This window comes from Carettochelys insculpta, chromosome 1, assembly GCF_033958435.1.
Source record: "Carettochelys insculpta isolate YL-2023 chromosome 1, ASM3395843v1, whole genome shotgun sequence".
NCBI lineage: Eukaryota > Metazoa > Chordata > Testudines > Carettochelyidae > Carettochelys > Carettochelys insculpta.
Window position 1 is genome coordinate 204,876,371 of NC_134137.1, and position 21,785 is coordinate 204,898,155.

Below are 21,785 nucleotides of genomic sequence, written 5' to 3' on the forward strand. Positions count from 1 at the left end.
TTTCAGTGACTGGCTGACTGTTCTTTTATGAAAGGAGGTAAATATGTGTGCTGGGGTTTTTTTTCCCCATTGTATTACCTATTGCACTATCATGTCTGCTGTTTACTCTATCTGTGCCTCTAAGACATTTTCTTTCACAGCAGGCATAGTAAGAGTCCAAAAAATTGAGTGTTCCCCCAATGCCGTGTTGTGGGGCTGGACTACTTCAGTATTTGTACTGGTTGAGAAGCTATATAGTCTAAAATAAAGGTGGTAGCAAAATGAGGTAGAACTATCCCTGCTGCAGAGTCATTTATATCAGTATACAAGGTCTTTATACTGGTAAAGGTCATTTCAGTAATTTACCTGTTTCTAAAGCAGTGCAGAAAATACCTACACAGATGGAGCAGGTCTGAAGATAGTACTGCTACCAACACTGATTTCAGAAATACTTGGCTGAAGCCTTCCAGCAAGTATTAACCTAGTCCAGCTTGCTTAGTTTGACATCACCACTGTGACTGTTCAGGTGGGTACAGGCAGCCCATGTGGATAGCAGTGGAAGGAATGACACGAAGCTCACATTGACACATTTACACATCCTCATCAATTTTATTACTCCATTAAAAATCATCTGACTCACCATCATCTTCGTGTTGAATCCTTGCTCATCTTTAAAATGGTATGGTATTAAAAATATATACATTTTTTTTGGCTTTGGTACACTTTCCTTAGCAAAATACCCATCTCTTGTTGGCCTTGTTTTATTCAACAGGAATACACCTCAGTGCTGTATTTTAAATGGGGAAAAGAACATCCCTTACGTAATTTTATGGCTTTGGCATTGGTGAGAGAAAAAAGGGGTCACACTTCGGATTGTCTATTAACTATTGTCTTTTTTTAATTGACACTAACTTTCCCGGTGTTCTCCAGCATGATTTAAAATGGCAGTCTTTACAGAGGCCTAATGTCTTGGCTCCATTATAACAGACAGGACTGGTATAATCTATATGCTACACCACACCTGTTTTTGTCAAGAAACTTTGCTGGTAAATTTGCCCTTGCTGTCATATATTGCCATTAAAATTCCTGCATGCAGTCTGTGTGCTGGCAAGAGCAGTCACATAAGGCTATTTTCTTTGTTTCTTGTTACAGACTAGCAGTGATTCCTCCTCACACTGTAAAGGTAGAGCCTGTCATCATTTACAGTAAGATCAGCTCTCCATAGTTAAAATCAACTTAGAAAACAAAGCTAAATTTACAGCAGAAAAATATTTGAGCTAGACAGCCGTAATTATGCTAATACAAATTCTTCCTGTAAATCATACTGCGTTTGGCTATAGCGCCTTCCTTTCAAAGACCTCAAGGTGCTTTAGCCATTAATTAAACCTCAACCACCCATGAGGCAGGTGAATGAGGTGTAGATTTGCTTTCAAAAAATAACCAGGAAAACCAGGCTCAGTGAGGAGGAAGAGACCCAGAGTCCTAGCCTCCTTCCCTATCTTCAACACTTGCTGATACCGAACTCTGGCTAGGTAACAGCCACTCTTATTAGAAATAGTTTTACAGATCTGAACATTTACATGCTAAAGCTTGAGATGGTATAGTTTTGAGGGGGGAAGGAAAGAAGTGAATTGAACCCAGAATTGTCTCTACTTTGTGCATGAATCATGCAAAAATAATTTGCTGTCCTGATAAAATAGGCATTGACTGAACTCTCTCTCTTGGATTGATGATGGTTTCCCTTCTCTCCTCCCCCAAAGCATCTGGACTGGTCTTGGTCTTGCCTTCCCATTGCATCCCACTTAGTGAGGGGGCAACGGCTGCATCTGGAGGGCATCATATGTGTCCTTGGTTGCAGAGCTGAGTCCCTGAAAGAAGAAAGAGTGGGTAAGATGGATGAGGTAACCCTTGGAGCAGTGCCTTTTGTCTTGCATGAATTGGAAAGACGGGTTCAGCACACACATTTGTTCTGTAGCAATTTGTTCCGTATTTCTCTTTTTTCCCTATGGAGATGAAAACTCAAAGGCCATAAGTTAACTTGAAGGTAAGATGCATGCTGAATAAGGGTTAATGAAAAACATTGCTCAAAGAGCTCTGAGTGCTTCACAATAGTAACCTCAGCAGCAGCACATTCACTCCTGTGCAGGCTGTCCGATTGATGGACAAATGTGTTGGCTAGGTAGAGCTAGATACCACAGTAAGCTATATCCAACGGAAAGTACATTCTGCCTCCCTAGATTTTCCTTGCAGTCATCCAAATTCCTAGTTTGGTCAGACTTCTGAGTTTAACAAGGACTCGTGATTAGCCTGTTGCATTTGGTATGATAGCAGCACTCTGGATGGAAGACTTGTTCCTTTTCTCCCTCAGCACAGTTCATCCTCCAACCCCTCTGCTTTTCTGTTCCAAAACTTCCTTTAATATTGCCCAGCTGTGAAAAGCAGTTTCATTTCCTTTGTAATTGCAACAATATAGTGAGGTGACAATCAACTAGCACAAAGATTCTGGGGCACTTGGAGCCCAATAGCCAAGTGAGCAACAAACAACTGAGGCCGACACCCAGTAGCTGTAGTTACTGGTTAAAAGCAGGACACCCTTTGCAGCTGTAAGGGTAAGTTTCACAGCTCATTGGCTGATGCTCAACCTTTGTAGGTTTACTTGGTCCTCTGTGTAGTGCTACATTTCTGAGACTCCCATCTCACTAAAGCCTAGTTGAAGCCTGGCTTGAACAAAAATGTGAAGCTAGTTAGAGCAGACCTGCAGATGATAATGGAGGTTTTGTGGTAACTTCTAAGGTAGACTTGTGTCTGTGTAAGTTATATTGGCCTGTGGAAGAGCCAGTTTCTAATATTTGTTCTACCTGACTGAGGTCAGAGGATTTCCCCTAACTCAGCTCATTCCAAGTCAGGCAGAGTAGAGACTTTAACATGTGTCCCATATCCCCCACCCAGCTGTAGCATGTGTCTTCAATCCACTTCAGGAAAACCATTTCTGTTCTTCTACTGGGGGATCTGTAGCAATCTAGTCTAAAACTAAGGCCTTTGTGCAGAAAGCTTCTAAGCTCACTTGGTCCTCAGCTACAAGTGTGACCACCATGGCAAAGTTTTTCAAGGAGATTAATTGTAGGGGAGGAGGAGGAGGAGGAAAACAGCTCTTTTCTTTTTCCTTTCCCCATTCAAGGGGAATAAAATATGAGCATCTGAACTTCAGTGCTGTTAATACATCTGCCAGGCTGTTCCAAGAGCCCAAATGAACTTCAGTACTGGAGTTTGACAGCTGAGCTGGTAGCTGGAGGGAGGAGGTGGGGTTGTCAAGCCTATATATTTAATTTGGGCCAGTTCAGTTCTGCTTCAAGCCACCAAAAAAAAGTTTGGTCATTGGTTTGAACTGGCTCACATCACATTTCAGAGTGGAAACAAAACTGTAATTTTTTGCACAAGTTGAAAATAAAAACCCTATGAAAACTTATGTTAAAATTAATGAACATTTTTTAGTTCACACATCTTTGGCCAGTTACTTTTTCCTATGAGATGTCTGCCATGAAAGGGTAAGTTTAGAGCAGATGTCTCAAATGGAGCATCTGAACAGATGCATTACCCCCAGGATTGAGCGCTTCCTTTTTTCCTTGGGTTTGATATGTTATTAACTCCTGAGACCAGGGCACATTCTACCTCTTCTCTCCCTGTTATCTCCCTATCATGGCTTTCTCCTTGTTACTGTTATCTCCCTGTTATCTTCAGATGATACCAACACAACAGTAAAAGATGCATGGCACTGTGGCTCAGGCAGTGGAGCTAAAAATAGCAGTGTAGATGTTACGGCTCTGGAAGCAGTCTCAGAAACTCAGCTTAAGCCTCAGCTGCTGACCCAGGCTCTGGGCCATCCTGACTATGTACTTTTTAGCATATAGATGCAGCCTTGCTTGATATTTATATCTCTGGCCCCATGATAGTGGTGTATAGGCAGCTCCTAAGCTGCCCTCCCACATGTCTGTGCTTGTGGACTTGCCTCCTATTCTCCTTATACTATGGCTTGGTTTAACTGCCTCACTACAACACAGTTATAGCACGCTAAATTCTGGTGTAGACAGCGCTGTGTCACCTGGAGGGCTTCTCCCTTTGAGATGGCCACCACCTTGCAGGGAGGCGGAGTATCTGTGCCAACAGGAGATGCTCTCTCATTTCACTGTATGTTGCATCTCCACTGAAGTTCTGCAACCTTTTTAGTGTAGACACGCCTCAAGCCAGGCCTGTCTTTCTCATGACAGTAAATTCACAATAGCTTAAACTATTGAGCTTGAAAGTGCAGAACTTATTTTAAAACAGTACCCTCGCTTTTTGTTTTCCTTCCAGTCCAGGTAAAAGTATCAGTTCAAACTGGTGCTGCAGAGCTGATTCAACTCCCTGCTGCTAACCTACCCTCTCTGCTTATGGTCAATGCCACATATGTGAAAGAAAGTGGGGGGAAAAAAAATCCCCTAATGCACCAGCTTGTTCAATAACGTAAGATAACTAAAGCTGCTTGTTGACTGCAGCTGGTGGTCTGCATATGCCCTAAACCCAGGGTCACTCAGTTTTGGATTTTACTCTCAAGTCACTGTAGATGGTAGGCAGCAGGTAATCTGGGCTACTTCAAGTACAACCAGACACATCCTTTACGTGTTACAGCTGACCTATCTGGATCAGGAGCTATATAGAAGACAGAGGGAGGAAATAATTCTTCTAGGAAGTGTAGCTGTCAGCAAAAAGCAGGAACACAAGATGATATGGGCTACTTTTAATAAAGGCTTACAGTGGGGATGTTAGCTTTGGAGTACCAGCAGCATATCACGCCTGCTCAGAGACACTCTAAACCCTCCACCCCCCCAGCATTATCCATTAACAAACTACGATTGGACATACACATAGGAGCTTCAGTCAAGTCACAACTTGAAAAGAGAGCATTGCTATGTATGCACTCCCTACCTGGTAGACGCCATCATTCCCTTTGCCTCGCCGCCTCTGGTGCTTTGGGAAGTAAAGGAGAAGCAATGGATTAATAACCACATCGGCTTTAGATAGCGGAGTTACTATGGTTTACTGTATTTCAAATATGCAGTGTTCACAAAACATCTTTTAAAAGTTAAGTACAGTTAAGAATTAGCCCTCATTTCTCATGTGATGACTGGTACATGCCAGGGGGAGGGGAGAAAAGAAAGTAAGTGATTGCATTCTGTTAAATACAGAAGACAGAGCAGTAAATTTCCTAATCTTCAGCTATCCACTCGCTGTTAATTCTGTCTATGATGCAGAGACCACATTTAATGGGCCCTTTAGGAAATGAGCTCAAATTGGAGCATTTAAACTGTGCACCAAGCATGCACAAGGGATTTTCTCCAATGATACCTGCAAACTGAGAGTTAGTCCAAAATTCACTTGGCATTAAACATTCAGACATTTGAAACTACACCACTGATTTTCTTCAGATTTGGGTTTGTTTCCACTTCCCACGGAAATTTAAATTAAGCTGTGAAGGGAAAAAAAAAAGTGCAACAGCTTTAAAGTTTTTAATACTCTCACACGTTCAATTTTTTCTCTTAAATTGTCCTGGAGGTACAGAACCGAATGTGCTGGGTAAGGCAGTGATGCAGTATTTCTCATATTGATCAGACACCACCTACTGTCCAACATCTAAAGTTACACTCAACTTATGAACAGAAAAGTAAGTTACATTATTGATGTATGGCTTTTAGAGTGCTTTTCATTAATAGCTCTCAATGCAGTTCAAGCTTCTCTGTTAGGTGTTTCATAAGCATTAGTAAACAGCTGCTGGAAAGAAGTAAATTCTTGTTCTAGGGGGAGATTTTTTTTAAATTGGGGATTCACTTTGATTGTCACGAGGATATACGTTATAATAGGACCATCTCATATGAGGTGGAAGACTCTCTGGTCTCATGCCTGCTCTTGTTGGTAAGAAAGGTACCACTCACCTCTCCTTTCTTCCCAATTTCACTGTATGCCTCGCCCATCTTGTCCTTCTGCAAAGACTAATAACCAAATGTAGAGAATAACATTAGCAGTGGAAGAAGCCATGTTGCCATGAAGTCCTATTGAAATCCTTAAACCCAACACCAAGTTGCTCTTTTTTTCCCTTTCACTTCTAGTCCCTCCCCTTCCCTACCGCACATGACTCCTAGCCTTCGTGCCATCTACATGAGGTTGGTTCTTTGAGACCTTCTCCATTCCGTCTTCGAGTACTTTCATGGAAATTCTACAAGTAGAAACGGCTTTTGTATGGGTAGCACTGGATCTTCCAACCCTTCTGTTAAATTTAAAAATGGAGGGCATCACCCTATTTCCTATATATTCATCCAGTTGTCTTCTCCAGCTTCCTAACAGCAAGCATTCCTGGCCTCTGTGTTTAAGATCTGCTTCTCTCTCTTCCTCAGTGCCCATCGTTTGGAGCCATACAAATGTGCCAACCTCATTTCTATCTTGCAAGATGTTAGCTTTCAGTTTGATAGGCATCCACTTATTGCAGACCACTACACTCACTTTTCTCCATTTAATCCCTGCCTTTCCTGTTTTGCTTTAGTTCACTGCTAGGTTCACCTTTATCCTCTACTATCAAACCTGGGCACTTGAACTTTGGTACGTACACTGCCCTGCAAACTCTATCTTGGAATCTGTCTGCAAGCTTTCAAATCTACCATCCAGATACTCTTTTATTGCTGCTAATTTTTGTGCCTTTTTTTTCCAAGGATGCCCCTCCATTGCTCAGAAATCTTTTCCCATTTCTTTGCTCTCCCCAACAAGCACATCTTGATGTAAAAACATGGGGGGGGCGTGGGAAAGACGTGATGCAAAAAGCGTGTGGCAGGATGCTGCTCTCCGGCTGTTTTCTGGAAGGTCATTGAGCACCCATGTAAATAAAAGACTTTTTACCATGCCATGATGTAGTATAACTCTTACTATGGACTGTTCAGTTTCTTCACATGGCCTTCTAACTGTGGTAACAGCACCATAATATAAATTCTAGCGGAGTCTGATGAGCCTTCAGCCACTTGTTTCATTCTCGTACGCGGCCAGATGACTTTTCTTGGGCTGGTGACCACGAGGCTTCTCAAGATCAATTAATACTAAGAGGAAAACCTGCACAATCTCAGACTAGCTGGCCTACGTATGGGGCACTGTATGGGACAAACCCATGAATTTGTAGTATAGATGGAATCTATTTCACCTGTATTTCACCATCACAGCCCCAGCACAACTAATTGGCAATTGGCTTCTTCATTAGAAAATACCTGGGTTGAGCAAGGCTCAGAACAGCTTCTCAGGCTGTAGTGTGGTAACCATATCACCAAGGATTCAGGGCACTCCCTTTAGAGAGAAGCTAAACTGAGGACAAGGCAGAGGATACTGCTCAGGCTGTAGAGGGTTGGAGAAAGAGGACATCCCCTGGCATGTGCTATAAAAGATGTATACTAAATCTGAGGGCCCTGTGCTAATGCAGGTGCTGCTGAAAGTCTGTAAGTGAAAGAGACTGACTCCCAGGGGCTGCTGTAAATTCCCAACGCATACTGAAAACTCAGGGGGAAGTTGAGCAGAACTCCAGTGCTAACTCTCCAGGTTTCTACTGCTACCCTATAGGATAGGACGTTGTCCCTTTCCCTGGGGTAGAGTGTTAATGAACTACTGCTGATGTAGGATGCTACTGGGATGCGGTCAGTTACAAGGGAAATTCTGCCCATGGTACTTCAGAGAGATCAGCTGGGGGCACACACAGCTGGAAGCAAAGCTGTTCCATAGACTGAGGTGGGTGGGATATGCCTGGGGAGTCCCTGTCCTTCCCCTGCAAAGCAAGTCAGTTTAGCTTGTGTTTGGGAGAGGCGACATGATCCAAAACCTGATTGCCACACCATCAGAACAGAGTCAGTCCTGAGCGGCAGCATATATCAAACAATGCCTTTAGCACCCCACAGCTCTTTTGTTCACTCACAGTGTAAAGAGTGTCCTGAGGCTTCTTTCTTCTCTGCTGAAAAACAAACGCAAAGAATTTGTCAACATCCTTTTCCCCTGTGCATACGGCTGTGTCTTAACCAGGCCACGTCCATAGTTATGGCTATGGATGGACATGTTTCTATATATCCAGTGTATACAGTGGATGCGTATTGCTGCCATCTTTTTCTGCATCCTGCTCTCCAGCCTGATACCTGTACAGATGGAGGCAGAAGAAGTACTGCCGCTTTGGAGATTTTTTTTTTTTTCTTTTTTTGCATAGCTGTCCTAGTGAGGAAAACCCTGAGTAAGGAGGTGTCCCCACCTTCTTCCTCTCCAGCAGCAGGTGCAGTCTCAGTAAGTGCAGTGACTGTGACTGACATTACTGCGCTGGTACTTGAAGTGTCGCACAGCTCTACAATGACACTCTCAGCCCCTGCGTGGTGCCCTGCCCACACATCTGTTAGGTTAGAGGTGGAGTGTGATTTCCTATTCTGGGCTGTTGTGAGCTTCTAAAAAGGATGCTGGGGTGAGGATTTTACAAGCTGCATACTGAAGACTCCAGATTTGCACCCTTTGCACTTTTACACCCTTCTGTCTTCGTCCAAAGTCATCCTTTGCCTTGAGAGACATGAACAGTGTTAACTAAAGGCTGTGCCACAAATAAACTAAAAACTTGGGCTGGCACAGCTCTGTTGGGGAGGTGACTAAAGAAAAACAGCAGGGCCCTCTTCGAATGGACACAAGGATGCTGCCAAAACTGCCCTTAGCTTAGATCGGCTCCCTGAACCAAATAAACAAGCATGTCCACTGTGCAGTTGTGCTGTCTGCAGAAGTGCTTGTGCTGGTACAAAACACCCACACCAGATGTCTTAGGAAAAGTTTCAGGAGGTTATGTGAAATGTATCCAGCCTTAAGGCCAGTGTAGCTAAGGACATGTAGGGCCCTCAGCACAAGGTCAGGTCAGAGCAGGATTTCCACATCTGTTTATATTGCATTGCCAGTATCCAACAGCCCTCAGTTCTAACCTCACCAAGCTAACGTGCCAGTTGAAAAAAGCCTGCTTAAGCTTAAGATTTTTAGCCGTCATCTGAGCTCAAAACAATCTTTAGGAGCCTGCTTTAAAGCCTCTACCCAGGTTGCGGACAAATCCAGAAGAGCAGTCTGGGCGGCACAAGCGGGATAAAGATGCCCTGCCTGCACTAGCCAGGCATTGTGTGAATGGTACCTGCACATCTTAACTTCTCTCGTGCACAGAAGGAAGGAGGCAAAGTTAAAAGTGAAGGTGAGGGGGAGTTACCTGATTTTTCCCTCCCATTTCAAGGTCAGAACCTCTCTTTTTCGTTCCCAGAACATCATATTCATCTCGGGTTGTACGAGACAATTTCTGCAATTAAAAAGCAAAACTCAGAGTGACAGAGGCTGCACTAATGAACAACGTAGATCTGGCCTTAGTTAACACCAGAAGGGAATTACAGTTCAACATCCAATTTAGTACACAAGTTTTAACTGATAAATAAGCCACAAAGTAGTTTTAAAATAACAAACATAAATGATATAAGGCTGTATGTGACTATGAGCCTGCTTGCAGTCTAGCCCTTGGAATTCAGATCTTCTGGCTCCCAAACCAAGGCCCCAGAGCTTAGGCAAATCCCACTGAGTTGAAACAGGATTATGGCTTTCATATTACCTCCCTGTACTGGGTCTGATTCTATGTAACAGAAGAGCTAATATCCTATCGACGGCAGCCATGACATTACAGCATTGATTCCCCTCTTCCCCCACCCCAACCTCCCTCCTTAAAAAGGTCTTGATTTGCAGGCAACAAACTCAGGTCACCTTTTGCCTGAGCTCACTCTAGATTGGGATTGTTCCCAAGGCAGATCAAGATGAGGAGATCCATGGTAGAAGTACCTAAATAAGGCCTGGTATAAAAAAGGGCAGAGCAGATGCTTCTATTCTCCACAGCTAACGCCACGAGAATGAGGGGACAGTCAATGGCCTTGAAAGATGGCAAATTCAAGAGGAAAAAAGAAACACTTTTTTGCCCCTTGAACAAATCAGACAATCTTGGGGGGCGTGGGCTGTGGTTGAGGTCAAGTACTTAGCAAGATTCAACGAGACTGTAACTTCATATGGATAAGACTATCCTGAGATTAATAGTTAATACTAAAAAGATTATTGGAAGAGATACAACACCAGCGTGCTTCAAGCCCCAAGTTATAAGGCAAACGCCTCCTGCTGGGCAGTCTGACACCTGCCACGGTGGAGCTGTTTGCAGTGCTTGCTACAGCATCTTTACTGGCCACTCCAAGAGCTGGGGTATTGGACAAGACAGACCATGGCGCTGATCCAGCCTGGCACTGCCCATGGTCTGGGATGCTCAGCAAGTCACGTGACTAGAACAATGACACCATGGTGATTTGTAATGCTTGTTCTTCTTCAAGTGTCCCCGTGGGTGCTCCACAATAGGTGTCGGGCTCGCCCGGCGCCGCAGATCGGATCTTCCAAGCAGTTTCTGCCGGACCGCGCATGCGCCGGCGCGCGCCACTCCCTTGCGCGCTCCTGGCCATGTGCGCGATCCGGTCCCCGCCAGTTCCTCTTAACCGCCGTCGGCTGCAGACGGAATCCGAACTAGGCTAAGTCCAAGTTAGCGTATTCAATGGTTTTAACTGTTTTTTCTTTGAAGTTTTCAAGTTCTTAGGCTACTGCAAGTTAGCCAGTTGTTATTTTTAAAAAAAAAAAAAAAACAAAAAAAAACAAACAGCAAGCGGGACAGCTCTCAGTCCAGTCCCAGTAACAAGCGCCGGAGGCCAGGAGCATAGGGCCATCAGCCCTTCTGCTGCGGCAGGCCATCAGAAGGGGAAAACAGCACAGAGAAGGTGCTAAGTACCCGTTTAACAACTGAAAGACTCACCAACAATGTCCTCTTCAGGATTTAAGAAATGTGAGTCCTGCCGAGAGGCGATGCCAGCGTCTGATGGGCACAGTCTATGCATAAGGTGCCTTGGGGAGTCCCATGTTACACAGAAATGCTCCTTCTGTGCAAAGCTAACAGCCAGAGCAAGGAGGGACAGGGAGATGCGGCTTAAAATGCTGCTCTTCGACAAGGCCCTCCAGCCTGACGTGCCGGAGCGGCCGCAGCAGGAGGGACCCTCCGGGGCCCATAAAAGGAAAGCCTCCCTCACCCCATCAGCACAAAAACGGAGGAAAGCCTCCCCAGCCCGATCCCTGCCGGCAGCAACAGCGAGCGGGATGGGAGGAGCGAGCAGCCCCCAGCCACAGCAACAGCTGATCGGCGGTGGGCCACGTGGAAGCGGCTCAGCCTCCGATAATCAAGCAGCCGCCCCGCACCGCAGGCAGGGCGGCGGCTAAACAAGCGCCGGTACCGGCGGCACCGCAAGCAGCGGCACCGACCCCCGGGGAACCGGTGGTGCAGAGCGCGCAGGCACGCAGCCTGCAGGCACCGGAGGACACCGCACATGCAGCACCGCCCTCGAGCGTGCCGAGCACTGCGCGGACGGGGCAGAGATCCCCTACACGCCAAGGGGCGGAGTTAGCTCCTCAAGGGAGGGGGAAGGCTGCACACAAGACGAGGCGTCGCAGCCCCTCTCCAGACAGGGCTGTGGAGTTGCTTTCTCACAGCCCTCTGCTTATGTTGCAGACTCCAACCAGAAGGCAGGGGTCCCCCCTAGCCTACCCGGAGCCCCCTTCTCCATTTTTGCAACCAGCCTCACCCTGGCTGGGACCACCTTCACCCTTCCTGGGGTTTGAACTGCTGGAATACTATTCAAAATCGCTCTCTCCAGTGTCCCAGATCTCTCGACGATCTCGCTCCCCTAGACGCAGAGGGTATGCACCAAGGGAGTGGTCTAGGTCACCTTCCCAAGAACAGTGCCTATACTGCCATGGTCGCCCCTACCATGCGGGGCATAGACACCATCGGCAATCTACTAGGGAAAGATCCCCACAGACGATCTCGTATCCCCGAGGGCAATTGCAACCGGGGACAGAGACTCCAGCATCTCAGGGGGGACTGGTTATGGAACCCCGAGATTTTCCCTCGCAAGCCTCTAGCGAGAGGGTGTACCATCACCAACAGGAACCGGAAGGGTCCAGAGAGGCGTACCCCAGCAGTTCCTCGCTCTCCTCCCCAGACGAGGCTACGGCCCCGGGGGACATCCATCCCCTGGACGATCTCAAACAGTTTCAAGAGCTTTTTAAGAGGGTGGCCTTCACGCAAGGCATCCAGACAGCAGAGGTACAAGAAAAACACCATAAGCTCCTCAAAAATCTGAGACCTCCGGCCTCCTCCAAAGTAGCAATACCGCTTGATGAAGCAATCTTGGAGTCCGCCACTATAATATGGCAGACCCCTGCGACTATTCCGCCTGTCCACAAGAGAGCGGATAAGAAATACTTCGTGCCGGCGAAGGGCATGGAGTTCCTGTTCAGCCACCCACAGCCAAATTCCTTGGTGGTGGAGTTGTCACAACAAAGATCAAAGACATCCCAATTCAGGACAGGGGGAACAGACAAAGATGCCAAGAAGCTAGAGCTGTTCGGCAGAAAGGTCTACTCCTCCTCCACTCTAATGTTGCGAATGGCAAATTACGCAGCGCATTTAGCGAACCATAATTTCGACAACTATACTAGGTTAACCTCCCTCATGGACTCGCTTCCAGAGGACAAGAAGCCGGTGCTCAAGGCCATCGTGCAAGAAGGCTACGCGGCCTCGAGGACGGGAGTTCAGATCGCCCTGGACGTTGCAGACACAGCAGCACGTTCCACAGCTACAGCAGTGGTGATGCGAAGGGAGTCCTGGCTCCAGACTTCGGGTATACCGAGGGATCTGCAGGCAAAGATAGTTGACCTTCCCTTCGACTCGCAGAAGCTGTTTGCTGAATCAACCGACTCGGTCCTTCATTCCAGTAAGGATTCAAGAGCCACACTTAGGACCCTGGGGATTTACACCCCTCCATACAGAAAGAAAAAGTACTACCCTCAACAAAGACGGTACCAGTACCAGCAACAGCGTCCCCAGTATCACAGGGGTTACGAGCAAGGGCGACATCAACAGCACCAGCAGTACAGAACTCCCAGGCGACGTTCCCAACAGAGCCGTGCGTCCTCGGGGCAGGGCCAAAGGCCACAAGTTTGACACACAGATCCAGGGCTGCGCCATCACTACCATCGCACAAGGTCATCCGAAGCGGCTATTCCACCATCGCCTCCGACCATTCTACGACCAGTGGCAAAGGATCACCACAGACAAATGGGTGCTGGAGATCATAGCCATGGGGTACGCCATCCCCTTCCAGTCGCTCCCACCGCCACGACCTCCACCCAGGCCCCACCTCCAGGAGGCCTCCCATGTAGCGAGGCTCAAGCAGGAGGTAGACCATCTCATGCTCATACGGGCAGTGGAAAGAGTGCCGAAGCAACTGCAAGGAAAAGGGTTCTACTCGAGGTACTTCCTCACGGAGAAAAAGACAGGAGGCTGGAGGCCCATCTTAGATCTTCGCGGCCTCAACCGGTACCTGTGCAAGCAACACTTTCGGATGATCACAATCGCCTCCATCCTTACAGCACTGGACGATGGAGACTGGTTCGCAGCCCTCGATTTACAAGACGCGTACTTCCACATAACTATCCATCCGGCTCACCGGCGATTCCTCCGGTTCATGGTAGGCAACGAACACTTCCAATACAAGATCCTACCGTTTGGCCTCTCCTCGGCCCCCAGAGTCTTCACCAAGACCTTGGCAGTGGTGTCAGCCTACCTGCACAGACAGGGGGTATTTATATTCCCGTATCTGGACGACTGCCTGCTCAAAGGGGCCTCGAAGGGGGAGGTACTACGCATGATACGCGTCACAGCAAACACATTCTCTTCACTCGGCCTGGTTATCAATCTGGCAAAATCAAAATAGACCCCACACAGGACATAGAGTTCATAGGGGCTCGCATAAACTCTGTTACAGCGAGAGTATATCTACCAGAGGCTCGCTTTCGGGCCATCGGCTCCCTCGTGCAGGTCATCACCTTCAGCCCTACGGTGCCGGTCTTGACGTGCTTACAGCTGCTGGGCCACATGGCAGCGGCGACGTTCGTAGTGCAGAACGCCAGGTTACACATGCGCAGCATGCAGCACTGGCTGGCGAGCATATACAAACCGGCAGTACACACCGTTCACAGGGTGGTGTCGCCCACAGCGGAGGTGCGCAAATCCCTGCAATGGTGGGTAAACCCCAGGAACTTGCTAACAGGGGTACCCTTCCATCAGCCACAAATATCGGTTTTTCTCACTACAGATGCCTCCCTGATAGGGTGGGGAGCGCACATGGGCGAAGAGGTGACTCAAGGACTGTGGTCATCCACGGAGCAGTCACTACACATAAATATACTGGAGCTCAGAGCAGTGTTCAACGCCTGCAGACACTTTCGAGACCATATACAAGGCAAAGTCGTCGGGATCAGTACAGACAATACCTCCACCATGTTTTATATAAACAGGCAAGGAGGAGCTCGATCCCGTGCCTTATGCGTGGAAACAGTCCGCTTATGGAACTGGTGCATCGCCAACAATATAATCTTGAAAGCCTCATACTTACCAGGTGCGCACAATGTGAAGGCAGACCAGCTGAGCAGGCGTTTTGCACTCACACACGAGTGGCAGATCCGTCCCAATCTGCTACGGCCGATTTTCCACACATGGGGTTTTCCCCAGATAGACCTGTTTGCCACTCACCACAACAAGAAGTGCCCACGATTCTGCTCCAGGGCAGGACTGGGATGGGGGTCCCTGGGGGACGCGTTCACGATCCCGTGGAGGGGCCCCCTGCTTTATGCTTTTCCTCACACAGTGCTGATCCACAAAGTCTTGCAGAAAGCCAGGAGGGAAGGGGCCCAGATGATCCTGATAGTCCCACCGTGGGATCGACAACAATGGTTCCCCCTACTCCTGCGCATGTTGGACCGTCCACCGATGCCTCTTCCGGTGGCGCCGGATCTGCTCACGCAAGCCCAGGGGTCCATAGTGCACCCGCACCCCCAAAGCCTGCGACCGCAAGCGTGGTTAATCCATGGCTCAGCTCCCTAGAGAGCACATGCACAGAGGAAGTGCAGCAAGTCCTAGAAAGTAGCAGGAGGACTTCCACCAGGAAGACCTACAAGCAGAAATGGACTCGCTTCACGGCCTGGTGTTCTACCAAACAGCTGGCCCCCCTTTTGGTGCCTATACCTACAATACTAGAGTATTTACTGGACCTCAAGAGAGGAGGACTCTCGCTATCCTCGTTGAAGGTCCACCTTGCCGCCATTTCGGCGTTCAGACACGAGGAGGAAGGGTACACGGTGTTCGCCCATCCTATGGTTACCAGGTTCCTCAAAGGGTTGGTAAACCTATACCCCCCTCGGAAACCGATTCCACCTTTGTGGAACTTGGACGTAGTGCTTACCGTGCTAATGGGACCACCGTTCGAGCCCTTGGCCATGGTCCCCCTCCGCCTCCTTACAATAAAGACGACCTTTCTTCTTGCAATTACGTCAGCTCGCAGGGTGAGCGAGCTTGCGGCAGTCATGGCAACGCCACCCTGCACTGTTTTTTCCAAGGAGGCGGTAACCATACGGCTGCATCCAGCCTTTGTTCCCAAAGTTTCTTCTGAGTTTCACATTAACAAACCTATTGTTCTACCCTCGTTTTATCCAAAGCCTCATAACTCCAACGAAGAGGCGTGCCTACACCTCCTGGACGTGAGGAGGGCGCTAGCCTTCTACGTAGACAGGACCAAGTCCTTCCGGAAAACAGATAGACTCCTAGTCTCCCTCGCTCCCAAATCGAAAGGAGAAGGTCTCTCCTCGCAGAGAATCTCAAAGCACATTGTATCCTGCATAAAAATGTGCTACGAGCTCAAAAAGACTCCTTTATTGGCCACTCCCAGGGCTCATTCCACTAGGGCGGTGGCGGCATCAACAGCCTTTTTCAAGGGCGTTGCGTTAAAAGACATTTGCAGAGCGGCGACCTGGTCATCCTACGACACCTTCGCCAAACATTACGCCCTTCACAGGGTATTCCAAGAGGATACCCATCTCTCTACAGCGGTCCTCTCGGGGACAAGCTGCACATAATCTGATTACCCACCTCCTATCTTGGGTTACTGCTGGGTAGTCACCTATTGTGGAGCACCCACGGGGACACTCGAAGAAGAAAGACAGGTTACTCACCGTAGTAACGGTGGTTCTTCGAGATGTGTCCCCGTGGGTGCTCCACTACCCGCCCATCCTCCCCGCTTCGGATCTCTGTTAGTGTTTTGCAGGGGCATCCGAGGCGGTTGGTCAAGGAACTGGCGGGGACCGGATCGCGCACGGGAGCGGCGCGCGCTGGCGCATGCGCGGTCCGGCAGAAACTGCTTGGAAGATCCGATCTGCGGCGCCGGGCGAGCCCGACACCTATTGTGGAGCACCCACAGGGACACATCTCGAAGAACCACCGTTACTACAGTGAGTAACCTGTCTTTACTGACTGACAGGCCTCGGATTCTGCATGCCTCATCACAGCCTATATTCCAATCAAATCGAAAACTTGGACATGGACAGCTGCTACTTCTGGGGTCTAGCTCTGATCTTAGCCAAATCCCTCTGCCTCATCCCCCTGATTTCACACACATCCCTGCTGTCTGCTAGGAGGAAGGGCCACAGGCTCCACCTTTCCCGGCGTCCTTAGAGTGGAGCCACGTAAGGAACTGCACAAAGGTTCTCAGGGGTGCAGTGCTTGTGCTGCTTCCTTCTGTGGCTGCTCCCCATGGGGAGAACAGGGTCAAGTCAATTACTAGCCCTTGCAGAGCCCCAAATCCCTGGGGAATCAAGTGATGGAGGGCACTTGGGGATGCCTCATTCAGACTTAGGACCAATGAGTGGGGAGCAGTCCCTGCAGGCAGACAGAAAACATAGGGGAGAGGGCCCAAGGAGGTCAGCAGGCCAACACACATGGTGGAATAGAGTTTTTGCCCTTTGGAGTGTAACGCTGGATCCAAATTCAGCCATGGATATCTCGGAGTCAAGTAAAAGCCAACCCCGACTGTTAACTGCATAGGGTATTAGACCCCTATGGGGTCAGTGAGCCTCTAGTTTGCAGTGATCCCACCTGGAACTGCAGGAAATGGATGAATTTCCATCACTGGCCAATAGGATGTTCTGTGTACTCTGATCTCACCAAGCCTGAGAGGCAGTTAAAAACATCACTACACGCATGGTCCCTTCTCAGGGTGACTACATTAATTCTTGTTAATTAAGACCAGGAGAGTGGGAATCTCTCTTCCCCTTTCCATAAGTTTATTGCAACAGTGCCTGTGTTCATGGTTGAAAGGCTTGTGCCATTGTGCTGTATCATATGGTCTCTCAAAAAGCTATCAGCAAAGAGAAACTAGCAAGGTGAAAGAAAGTGGGTAGGAAAATAAGCTATGTCACTAAACTGATCCCTCAGCATCAACCTGAAGCTGAAGAGCAGGTAAAAATTAGTGTAAGTATATTAGCTTATAAATCTTTAACCACAGTCCTTTATTTCTAAAGGTAAAACAGGAAATTCTTGTGGGTTTACTAGAATTTTACTATCAGGAATTCAAGAATGTGTTGAGACACTGAGGGTTTTTGTTTTGTTTTTTTAATTTTTTTTTAAAAGACACATTTGTAAAAATACCCAGTATAGTATAATGCTTGACCCTGTTGTACCATCACTAGTACATGTGTAGTGCTCTTTATAACACTGAGGTCAGACTCAGTACGTTACAGATTAGCTATGGTCAACTCCCTTTCCAGCAACCCACCACACAACATTCAAGCAACAGTTAAAAAATAATCTGGGAAGAGTTCACCTTAGAAATGTTGCATTCCAGATTCACAGATTCCCTACCACTCTGAGCAGCAAAGACACTCAGGCAGTGTCAGTGGGGTGACTCAAATAGGTACATATTATTCAGTGTAAGTTAGTACTGGAAGGTCCATTACGCTCTAGAGGAAAGCACATGCAGATGGATACATGTTTTGTGGATGCTGGGGCCAGAGGTCTGGGATTCACACACCGACCTGTGTACTGGACAGGCTGAATCTGTCAGCTGGCGAGCACTGGGTCAATACTGGAATTAATTGCTCCTGCGCTTCTGGTGAATGAGCATGCCTAGTGCATCTTTTCCACATTACTAGAGTCAAGCCTTAACCCAGGGACCTAGTGCTCTGTTGGTGAGTGAGAAGGAAGTTTCCCCCCAGTGAGCCATCAGCCACTTCCCCTTGCAGCTACTCCAATGCCCATTGTGATTGTTCCACCTTAGTCTGCCTCATCCAGCCCATCCTGAGATCTGTCAGGCCAGAGGGAAGACATGTCATCCAAAGAAACCTTGGAGGGAAGGAGAGAGCATGGCCAGATGAAGCAGTCACTTACATTATACACGTCATTCTGGTCCTGCAGCCCTTGGAGTTCAGGTCCTTGGCTGAACTGGAAAAAAGAGAGAATGCAAAATGAGCCCCTAGCAATGGTGGCATAGTAGATAAAGCCCCTTGGGGAAGTTATTCTTGCCTAAGGTGGGATGCCTGCAGATTAACAGGTGATGGCCCATTCAGGGCCACCAGGGATTTACCATCTGTAGGGTTGCCAACTCCGCCAGCCTATTTTCCCACACAAAACATGATGCAACATCATTTTCTTAAACTATCCTCTTGACATCTCCAGGTGTGCTTTCAACAGTCACTGGGAGATCAGTGCTGCTGCCAGGAGACACCCAGCCAGTCCTGGAGGGTTCACAATCCTAACCATCTGGGGTGCCGAAAAGGGTCAAGAAACTATTCAAGTCCTTGCCCTGCTTTCCAGAGGGAACTGTCATTTGTATTTCCATTCCCTCTCAGGCATTTGTCACCTTTTTAATGATGCTTTCAACAGGCCACTGGAACAAACACAATTTCGTACTAAATTTTCCCTTCCACTGCATGGGCACAGGAGAGTGTTACTGCAGGCTCAGTGCCTGCAGTCTGTTACCGAAGAATTGCTCGTGAGGGCAAAGCCTGCTAGTATTAATGAGGCCTTTCCTGCCCCACACCCCACAGCATGTCTTGCACCTGTGGAATGTTTCCAAATGTTTTCAGTTTCAATTCACATCAGTGGGAGTTGAAGGGCTGAGCACCTGCTCAGCAGAGGGTCCTTCTCTTTCAGGATCAAGAGCTGGAAGACCAATGACCCATTTCAAGTCTGCAGACTAGCGCACCTTCTGCTGCTGCTGCTGCACATAGATTGGGGGATGAGTATGTAAAAATAAAGGCCAAATTTGTGTGCTCCTACTCGGCATAGCACTTGCAAGAAACCATACATGCTTTTCCTTGGCCTCCCCAGGCTCAGTTTTAGGGAAATAGGGGGAGGAAGAAATCACGTGAAAGCAGCCACTTTTGCGTTCAGAGTTTTCTTTCTCAAAACATAGAAAGCCATCAAATTTGTACAAGTGTTTTCATCTCTCATAGCTCAAAACCAGCTTGACCTAAGAAGTCCGTATTTCCTTTATGCACTGAAAACCAGCAGAAAGCGCATGTTTATGTTCCTGGAGTCTGCCATTTCGTCTCCCTTCCCATACCCAAGGAATGGCTTAGCTTCCTTTGGCTATTTGGCAAGCCCTGTAAACTACAGCAGTTCTAAACCCCATTCTTAACCACAACAGAGTTTACAAGGTCAGTTTGCTTTGCCTGTTCAGTCATTTTCAAAACATGCCTCTCGAGTGTCCCATCCCAGACATTAACCACAATATAGAACAGTCAGACCTGCACCATAAATCTGTCCACAGCAAATGAAACACTCCTCAACAGACTTACGTAAGAGAAGAGACAAACTTTGCCACTTGCTTGGAAGATTAAAAATCTGGCTCCACCAGATTATCTGGTAATTATAATAATAATTAACAGAGGGTCAGCATAAAGGGTATTCAGAGCACCCTGCTAGCAGCAACTTCTTACTTTTATTGAGGGCACTCTACTTCCGTCTCTGCTGCTCTTGACTAGCACAGTTGATAACCACCGGAAGAAAGAATGTCAGGTAACCAAGCCCCAAGCCTACAAGTTCTACTAGTGCAGTTTCATCCCTGGAAGCCATGACAGCAACTTGAGGTGGGTGCTTTGCCAGCACCATTTTAAATCGGGTACACTAGGCACTAAATCAATGTCCAATACACCAAGCGTACCTTGACAGGGCAGCTGTACCTACCATTTTGGCTCATTTCTCCCCCACCTCACCTCCAGTGGACACAGGCATCGCTATGAATCCGTTAGCTAGAACACTTATAAGCTGTGTCTACACGTGCACGCTACTTCGAAGTAGCGGCACTAACTTCGAAATAGCGCCCGTCGCATCTACACGCGTCGGGCGCTATTTCGAAGTTAACTTCGACGTTAGGCGGCGAGACATCGAAGTCCCTAACCTCATGAGGGGATCGGAATAGCGCCCTACTTCGACGTTCAACGTCGAAGTAGGGACCGTGTAGACGATCCGCGTCCCGCAACGTCGAAATTGCCGGGTCCTCCATGGCGGCCATCAGCTGGGGGGTTGAGAGACGCTCTCTCCAGCCCCTCAGCTCACTGGTGGCCGCGTGGAGCAGCCCCTTAAAGGTCCCCTCCCACTCCCTTCCGCTGCAGGAAGCTGAGGGAACGTGCAGGCTGCAGCCTGCACATGCGGCCAGCCTGCACCACCCTCAGCCCCACAGAGCTGCGATGGCCGCCCGGCAGCCCCCCCAGCGCCCCCAGGGGACCTCCCCCAAGGGGAGCCAGGGCAGCCAGCCCAGCCAGAGGGGCTGCCAGGCTGGGAAGCGGCAGCGGGGCCCCTCCTGGATGGAGGCCGAGCTGCGGGACCTGCTGGGGCTCTGGAGCAAGGAGGAGGTGCTCCAGGTAATGGGGAGCAAGAGGCAGAACGCGGATGCGTTCGCTCGGCTGGCCGACGGCCTGGCTGCCCAGGGTCACCCTGCCCGCACTCCTGACCACGTCAGGAGTAAGGTCAAGGAGCTGCAGCAGGGTTACTCCCGGGCCCGGGATGCGGCCAGCCGATCTGGGGCCGCCCCCCGTCACTTGACCCTTTTACAGGGAGCTCAGGGACATCCTGGGCTCCCAGCACACCTCCTCCCCTCCGGCCACCCTTGACACCTTGGCTGAAGAGCCCCAGCAGGCCCTGCAGACAGAGTCCGCCCTGGAGGCAAGCCCCACACCCCGGGGGCCCCCCCCGGAGGCCACCCCAGGGACATCGCGGCAGGAGGAGGAGGAGGAGGGGGGCTCCTCCTCCGCAGAATCCAGCCTGCAGATCCTCCTCCTGCCATCCCGGAGCAGCAGCAGGGCCTCCGACCCCCCGGGGATCTCTGGACCGTGGGAGCGGACCGACAGGTAGGTACCCCTCTCTGGTTGACACCCCTGGGCTTGAGGGGCGGGGGTAAGAGATATGTGTCCAGGGCCCCCCACATGCTCACATGGCCATGGCCCCAAGGACACCAGGGCCATGGCCCTCACAGCACTGCAGCCATCAGCCCCTGCCCCCGCCCACCCCGCATGACAGTGCCATGCCCCATCCCCGGGGCAGGGGGGAGCGGAACCTCGAGGGGCCCCCGGGAGGAGGGGGTGGGACACCCCGCAGCAGCAGCATGTGATGGAGTGGGGGGAGTGCCAAAGGGAGACTCAGGCTACATATGAGCAACAAGAGCCGAATAGCTCCCAGGGGCAAAGGAGGATCCTGGGGCTACAGCTGGCAGGTGACACCTCTGCCCTGAACAAAGAGGAGGGAGGAGCCAAGCTGGCTTGGACTTGGGGGGCGAGGGCGGGGG

General features: G+C 49.1%; 1 protein-coding gene across 1 annotated transcript in view; it reads right to left on the reverse strand.

The window, feature by feature from the left end:
- Positions 1–582: 582 nt before the first annotated feature.
- Positions 583–21,785, reverse strand: part of CD247 (CD247 molecule) — a 93,817-nt gene continuing 72,614 nt past the window's right edge. Inside the window, exons 3-8 of the mRNA XM_074983490.1 lie at positions 18,389–18,442; positions 9,254–9,340; positions 7,955–7,990; positions 5,946–6,002; positions 4,942–4,983; positions 583–1,847 (exon numbers count right to left, since the gene is read on the reverse strand). Of these exons, the coding sequence (XP_074839591.1) occupies positions 1,782–1,847; positions 4,942–4,983; positions 5,946–6,002; positions 7,955–7,990; positions 9,254–9,340; positions 18,389–18,442 (342 nt within the window). The 3' untranslated portion in view covers positions 583–1,781. The remainder of the gene's footprint in view (positions 1,848–4,941; positions 4,984–5,945; positions 6,003–7,954; positions 7,991–9,253; positions 9,341–18,388; positions 18,443–21,785) is intronic.